General features: G+C 38.8%; 2 protein-coding genes across 2 annotated transcripts in view; both read right to left on the reverse strand.

Annotated features, from left to right (window-relative positions):
* The window catches only part of herpud2 (HERPUD family member 2), a 9,194-nt gene extending 7,067 nt beyond the window's left edge, over positions 1-2,127 (reverse strand). Inside the window, exons 1-2 of the mRNA XM_005739275.2 lie at positions 2,020-2,127; positions 648-1,018 (exon numbers count right to left, since the gene is read on the reverse strand). Of these exons, the coding sequence (XP_005739332.1) occupies positions 648-794 (147 nt within the window). The 5' untranslated portion in view covers positions 795-1,018; positions 2,020-2,127. The remainder of the gene's footprint in view (positions 1-647; positions 1,019-2,019) is intronic.
* A 260-nt stretch (positions 2,128-2,387) lies between these two features.
* Positions 2,388-6,481, reverse strand: pkdc (protein kinase-like domain containing). The gene is made up of 3 exons (XM_005739245.1): positions 6,305-6,481; positions 5,836-6,220; positions 2,388-4,581 (listed from the first exon to the last, which is right to left on the reverse strand). Exons 2-3 carry the CDS (start codon positions 6,204-6,206, stop codon positions 3,990-3,992), a joined length of 963 nt encoding a protein of 320 aa, XP_005739302.1. The 5' UTR covers positions 6,207-6,220; positions 6,305-6,481; the 3' UTR covers positions 2,388-3,989.
* Between the last annotated feature and the right edge of the window lie 1,434 nt (positions 6,482-7,915).

Here is a 7,915-nt window from a genome sequence, read left to right on the forward strand (position 1 = left end):
CACACACACACACACACACACAAAAACTCGCCCCACAGAAAATCTGATTATTCTGTATCAAACATAATATGAGGTTGGGCTCAGCAATCACTTGGATTCAATGAAGATGTTGTCTGTCAACAATTAATGAATTAAATAAAAGAATCTCAAAAACAAATACTTTGCTCTTTGTACTAATTTTTTCTACACATCTCTTATTTTTGTTGCATTTATATATCAAGCACATCCGTTTCCTTTACAAAGCGCATTTTTGTTTCTTCCTAAAAGTGAAACTTAATGGTGCTGTAGTTGAGCTTTGAACAACAGAACAGAAACAATCTTTGGTCACTAAGCTCTATCTAGAGGAAGTTAAAGTTGGACCAAGATTTGAACCACTGGACCTGTGGAAAGACTCTATTATGCATTTTGCAAGCTGCTAGGGACCAGCAGCCCAGGCCTTTCTTCCTATTGGACAACATGGTGTACATCATCTCATTTACATCTATTTTTTTTAAACTTATATCTGTAAACTGATGATAAATGCCTTTAATAAATGTCAAGCAGCCTACTGAAAAAATGAATTACTGTTTCAAATTATATATAATATGATTATTAATCAAAAATAATCATGATTCTGGTTTCTTTCAGACGGACAAAAAGCTACTCACCGGCTTGCTGGGGTACACACTGGAGATGTGACTTTTCAGCTTCTCCACAGTCCAGTTAAGGAAACAGTTAATGGTCTGGTCTTCATACTTCTGGTTGGGGGCCTTAATGACCAAGGTCACAGGACTATCAACTGCCCCAGAGTCCATGGCTCATATTACTAGAAAGTGGGCTCTGGGGAACCTTCACTGACACAACTCAGGACTGTCCTGAGGAGTAAGCTACCTCAAATTCTCTCCATTCTGGTACTTGTATAACACCAAAAACAGTCAATGCTGCAGGTAAGGGGCTGGTGGGTCCCCTTTTACAATATCTGCTTCATCTCTAGATCTTTTATGAGTTGGAATTCTTCTGGTAGCAGGTTGTTGGATTTCTGTTTTTAAAAAAGAGAGAGAGTAGCATTTATAGATTACACATTATCCTAAAACATTTTGTTTTGATTTATACAAAGTATTTTTCTAATATCTATAATTGTATTTTTTGAAATTTAAATTTTAAGCACACATGCAACATGGAAATCTGTGTGGTCATCCTTCAGGTAAACTTCAAAGAAGTATTAAAGGGATAACTACTGCAGCTGTCCCTGTCTGTGACAGAGTTAAATCCCTCCCCAAGTGTGCCAAAAAAAACTCTTAAAATATAGGATAAATAAACTAACTTACAAGCTATAAATGATTAATAAAGATAAACTCCAGCTTAACCATTCAGGGTTACGAGGCTGGAGCTGGTGTAGACCCTTGGCAGGTCACCAGTCTATAATTGTTCATCTGTCCTACCTGTCTGACACTCTGCCCCAAACTTCCTGCAACTGAGGAAACTGATCAACAAAAAGCTCACTTTTGCATACTGTAATAAGCAATGCACCAGCTCACTGCAACAACAATTCACAGCTGGCTCACTATGAAAAGCAATGTATCTACAAAATGTAGCACACGCAAGCGAAAATAACCGCAGGTGAGGCGGAGGGGTCGGGAGTTTCGGTTAAACTTCCTGATACCTGCCATGTTTGCTCATCTTTACAGTAAACAATTAAAGCAACTTTAACTATAAATCACACCGAGTCGGGTTAAACCTGACGGTTTAGCGTTAGGTGAGCTATTAACGCTGCTTATCTGTACAATCCTCAGGCGAACACACTAACACACATAGCAAACTAGCCTCACTGGGCCGGTCACTCCAATCAACTCGGCTTTTATTTTGACCCTTGGTTATGAAGCCAGGGTAACGCCGTTAGCTTCTTGGCTAATGCTAGCGTCGCTGTGGTTTGGTAATAATTCGGTGGGACTAGCTAGCTTCTCCCAAGGTGACAGCACATTTAAAGGTCTAACGATAATAAATGAGAACACGTTGCATCAGAGGGCTTTCTGTTTGTACCTGTTTACTCTCCAGTCAGTCAGTCAGCGTCGACTCCCCGTCCCAGCTCGGCTCGCCTGCCTTGTTGTTGTAATGTCGGGTGTGAGAGCGGAAACACGTCATTCTCTTTGCAACAGCTGATCAAAAAAACAAAGAAAAAACAAAACAAAACCAAAACCTTGCACCGCAGTAATAAATACGCATTAAAGTTAGTATAGTTTCGTGTTTTTGATTTCACTTTGAAATTTAGAATTGAAAATCTACAGTTCTAGTTTAGTATAGTGGTTTCAATCTATTAGTTTATAGTCTTGTGATATAAAGGTGTTTTAGAAGTTGACCATATACATTGTAATTTCAAAGCAGACAACAGTAACACGCAGACTCAATAAATATAAGAACCAGTATTTCGTTCCTGGTCATTTTATTAGGTATGCCTTTTCAATAAGTCATTAATGCAAGTGTATAATGACAATGATTCAATACATTTAGGCACATAGACGTGGTCAAGACGAACTCAAGTTTAAACCTAACGTCAAAATGGACAAGCAAGTTGATTTAACTGACTTTGATGATTGCATGGTTGTTGGTGCTGATCTGGATTTTCTACACAACCAAAAAAAGAGAAAACAGCCATTCAGCAGCAGTTCCCTGGGCCAATTTTTAAAAAATCCCGTTGATGCCAGACCGCACCAGATGCCACTCTTGTCAACTGAGGATAAAATCTGCACCAATCACCAAAACTGGACATGTGGAGACTGGACATATATTGTTTGGTCTGATGAGTGTCAGGAAAAATACTACATAATCATCCAGCAAAGAATGACTCACGCAGCTTTATTTTTTTTTCTTCAGCAATGTCATTTAATTCCCCAAACATAAATATGAATAATGACTTCATGCCCCCAGTCAGCAGGTTTTGGCTTTATATATAGCCATGTTATTTCAAAGTGGAGTGCAATAAACTCTAAAAAGAGCCTAGTTTAAATTATTTATATCTATAGAAAATGTAGATGGCAGCATATTTGCGCGTGCATACAATTCACAACACTGGTGCTGCACTTCGCTGATGATATGATGCAATATCGTAATTTATTCACCACATTTGGTACTCAGTCTGGTAAATTTTAAGCAAATTTAGGTCCTCTGTGACATGATGTTCTTACACAGTATAGTTTTGTATTGCTTTACCATTTGGTTACTAAAAGTGGAAAAACATGTAATACAATTAATCTTTAAGAAAACTATTTTTGAGACTTACATTTCATTATTCATCATTGACATTTTGGATAATTTTTTTTTTTTTAAGTGTATTTGTTTTATTTGTAAGATTTTCAATCTTTCCACGCCTACTTCAAATGAACCTCTTAAACAAAGGACTGATCGTTGGAATGGCACTCCACCACCAGAGGGCAGTGTAAGATGCCTAACAGGCAAACCACATTTGGGGAAAATGTTATGCTTTTGTCCAACCACACAGCCAGACTTTAAGTCTCAGCGCTAAAGTATTTAGCACCTCCTCAAGTGCCGCAAAATTATTGAGTTTTTCCTTTCTCAAAATATTCGCACAGATTGTAGAAGTTATTACTTTAGGATTGTTTATACCCCACATTCTACAATAATAATGCTATTAGTTGCCTTTATTTTTTATCTGTGTTTCATAAATATTGCACATGCGGAATAATTTCCACTGAATACATCTTTGCATGTACTAGAATAAAATCCAGAAATGTTTTCAGCCATATTTCTTGCTTTTTGTAACGTGCGGTATTGATTTTAAAGTGCTGATATTAATTCACATCTGGGCAGCGAATTTGCAGTAGGCCATATGGAAAAGTAAAACTGCCTTAGCAGTTTAACAACTCTTATGTTCCCACAAATGACGTGATAAGCATGCTTCATTAAATGACACAGGAATGGATATGGGTGTGTACAGATTTCCTGGGTGCTTTGTGTGTTTATCCCAGGAAGACTTGCTGCATGGAAACTACTGATTACTGTTTCAGCTTGCGCAGAACCTCCTTTGTCAGCTGTTTACTGTATCGGTTGATCTTCCAGTGTCCCGGCCTCCATCCCAGCAGAAAACGATGAAAGTCTGTCCAAGCAAATGCAAACATTTCCCTCCACTCTTTCTCAAGGGCATGAAACTCTACGTCTTTTTTTAACGATAGCTTTAGTTCTGAAAAATAGTAGTCCAGTAGTCCTGGTACCCTCTTTTCACACTCCCTCTCCTCCATACAGCTTCCTAGAAAATATACAACATCTTTCATCCCGCAGCCCCCGCCCACATACTGAAAGTCCACAGCTGCCACATCCTTCCCACTCTGGGAAAAACAGAAATTAGCTAATTTGGCATCTCCATGAACGATGGTCTTGAAGCGGCACTCACTGAGTATCCTGTCAATGTCGCCTGCTGCTGCTTTGAGCTCAGCATCATCCATGGCTTCCAACTCGTCTGGCCGGGTTTCCAGGTGCCAGTAGGTACCGACAGGCCACAGACCCTCTGGTGCCACACCCAAGAAGAGAGCATGAAAGTGAGCAAGCCAGCTCAGGCAAGCCTTTATCTCCCTGTCTGTAACGCTCGTCCTAAAAAGAATAAAATATATATTTTTTAACCACCATAAATTATGTTTGTTTCACTATTTGGCATGTCTTTATCATGGCTTTAAAGATATACCTATCCAGGCTAATAAAGGCTCTGATCTGAACTACTTCCTTTCAGAACTACTTTGAAAGTGCTCAGATACATCAAACGACCCCCGGAAGAGCTTCTGCCTATTTCAGCAGTTAATTTGGAAATGAGGCACCTGAAACTGAACAGTGTTTAAGTTACATTAAACAGAAATAAAATTAAAAATAACTAAACATCAAAAAAAGCGCCTTCAGACCTAAAATGACAAATGAATATTACAATAAGATGCCCTTAGAAAGTTAAATTATCTCCTCCCTCACCTAAAACACAATTTATGAACATTTTTGATGTCTACAAGAGAATCCAGTGTTTACTGCATTAATGCCAAGCCATAGTTTATATGCAGGCCTCCTGTTTTACTGCACACTCTCACAGCAGTGGCAGAAAAATGGAAAAACATAATGCAAGTACAAAACACTTCATTACAGTTCTTAAGTAGAATTTTCAGGTATCTGTACTACACTTGAGTATTTATTTTTCTAATGAAGTTTAACCTTTACTCTCTACATTTCAGCACAACAGTATGTCCTTTTTTGCTCCTTACACTTTCAAAACAGGTTCATTACTTTAGGTTTGTAGGGACTTATTATTTCCTGTCACTGTTTTCCTTCGCAACAATAACCGATTGTGGAAAGAAACAGTAACACATAAAATGCAATCCTATTGGTGTAGCCATCACCAGTGCTCACAGGAGGAGATGAAAAAAAAGGGCAAACAAATATGTAGATATAATCTGGCCCAATAATCAGGGGTTAAAGTTTGCATAAAAATACTAGACAGTATAGTGCAGACTGGGAAGGTTAGTTTGTCTGGTTAGTTTGTAGTACTGTTTAGTCTACAGTAATGTACTGGATTGGTGCAGGGTAGCTGTGGTTTTCATGGTCAGAATCAGACTTCAGTGCCAATTTAAGCTGATGATTCACTCACCAAATTCCACGTTTATACTAGCTTTATGCTGTCTATGGGTGGGAAATCAGCCATGACTGCTTAGGTATACATATATACTTTATAAACATACACAAATATACACAAGTCACGGAGGAGGGGTGGGGGATAGTATATCTGAATAACATGAACACTTCATAGACTTTTATGGATTTCATGCCACATGCTATGTGAAGCTTTTCTCAGAGTTTCTAAGCTTATACCTCCTCTGATCGTAACCGGCCACGTCCAGATCCTCCAGCACGATCAGCATCTCATCGCCATAGGAACAGGCAGCTAGGCAGGCAGGGATGCGACAGCTCTGATTGGTGGAATAGTTTTGGTACCAATGTGTCTCCACCTGGTAGGATTTCACTTTACGTGTGTGGGATCGATCTGTGTCCCAACCCCCGGGGTGCTCGGCTTCCTCTGGAAACTTAACGTGTTTTACAACCACGGAGGGCCGGTCACAGCCCTCCAGGTGCAGCCGGACTATCTCCCCATAACCACTCCACAGGGTCTGGATCTTAGCACCGACTCGCAGAGATGAAGCATCACATGCCTGCAGGATGAGGTCCTGGTACTCCTGTTTCATTTCCACAGCTACGACTGAATGAAAGAGGAGAGTTAGCAACATTTAAAAAGCGTCCTTGTATGCGCTGCTGGAGGTCTCTGTTGAAGTGTCGCACTCACCTGATTCTTAAAAGTTTTTGCAGCAGAACACCAAAGGTTTCGATTCACCCACACGATTCACTGAATACTGAATAAGTATAATATCGATTTTCTCGCAAATGTGTCAGGACACCGACACGGTTTAAATCATCCTACGGTTCAGGAAGTATTCGGCATTTAAGGAAACCCGCGCGAAAAGTGTGCAACACTGCCACCTACTGGACTGGAGTGCGCACAAAGAATCCAATAAAACAAATGTTGTCATCGCTCATGGACAATGAAATTGGATGCAATCTTAGCAACCCAGAGAAGCCATTATACGTCTGTGATTGCATAAAGTAGTTCTTATTATAGGTTTGTGAGCAGTCCAGATTTCAAGCACTCTAATGTAACATCAAATATAATTTTTTTGATTATATAAACAAAATAAATAAACTTTATAACAGCATAATGTCATCTCTTTTCTCTCAGCAATGTGTGAGTGTATTCTTAATGAAATTTAATAAAGAGTAAGATTAGCAATACAATAATCAATACAATTTAATTTAAATAATATTAAATGCTTGCTATATACAGCAGGTTAAAAAAAACGTATTGAAAACATTAGTAACTGTCTAAGTAAATATATTTCTAAAGGTGTTTTTGACATGAAATTCTCACCAGATGTCAGTAACAACTGATCCACACATGCAAAGAAATCAAACCACAGATGTCTATAAATTAAATTATGTGTAATAATGTGAAATGACACATGGAAAAAGTTTTGAAGACGCTGAAATTTTTCAACAACTGTGAAATTTATTTAATATTTTTTTCAGAAGCCATTGTTGATGATCACAGCTTGCCTCCTGTTTGACGAAACTTTCGCATGCCTTGCCCAGTCGTGATTTTGGCCCATCCTTCCACACAAACTTTCTTTAAATCCTGAAGGTTCAGTGGGCCCCTTACAAGAACTCTTAGCTTTAGTTCTTTCCATAGATTTTTAATTGGATTCAGGCAAGGTGATTGTCTGGGCCATGCTAGCAGCTTGATTTTTTTTTTCTCTGAACACAACTGAGACTTTCCTTGTCTGTGTGTCCGGAATCATTGTCGATTACCCTCATTTTATCTCCATAATCTTTAAATGGCGGCAGATTTTAAAAAAAAAATAATTATTTTTTTTTTAAGTCAAGAATGTCGCACTACTACTACCTCCAAACTTCAATAGTGTTTCTGGGGTCATATACAGTGCCTCTTGACCACCAAACATGGTGTATATTATGGGACCCAAAGAGTTCAGTTTTGGTCTCATCTGATCAGGCTATATTTCACAGGCTTTTCTAAAGGTTGTCCAGGAACCTTTAAATATGCTTCAACATGCTGTTTTTCAGCAATGGAGTCTTGTGTGGTGATTATACAGAAGGGCCATGGTGGTTGAGAGCAGAAATTCTTCTGTAACCAATGTGATCAGTATTTTTGCAGCAATATTGTTGCACAGGTCTTGTGAGAACTCATTGATTTTACCCATAATAAGATGTCTCTCGTGTGACACCTTGGTAATGAGACACCTTTTTATAGGTCATCAGCTGGGACTGAACCAGCTGATTTCAGATTTCAGCTGGTGTCATGACTTTCCCTGCCTTTTTGCACCTC

The sequence above is a fragment of the Pundamilia nyererei genome, unplaced genomic scaffold, assembly GCF_000239375.1.
Source record: "Pundamilia nyererei isolate P.nyererei 1_Seehausen unplaced genomic scaffold, PunNye1.0 scaffold00090, whole genome shotgun sequence".
NCBI classification, from domain to species: Eukaryota; Metazoa; Chordata; class Actinopteri; order Cichliformes; family Cichlidae; genus Pundamilia; species Pundamilia nyererei.

Excerpts from the sequence above, each read along its gene's own strand:
- pkdc (XM_005739245.1), bottom strand. The coding sequence starts at position 6,206 with ATGAAACAGGAGTACCAGGACCTCATCCTGCAGGCATGTGATGCTTCA. Across the intron at positions 4,582-5,835 it reads GCCGGTTACGATCAGAGGAG|GACGAGCGTTACAGACAGGG; the intron begins GTATAAGCTTAG and ends TATTCTTTTTAG.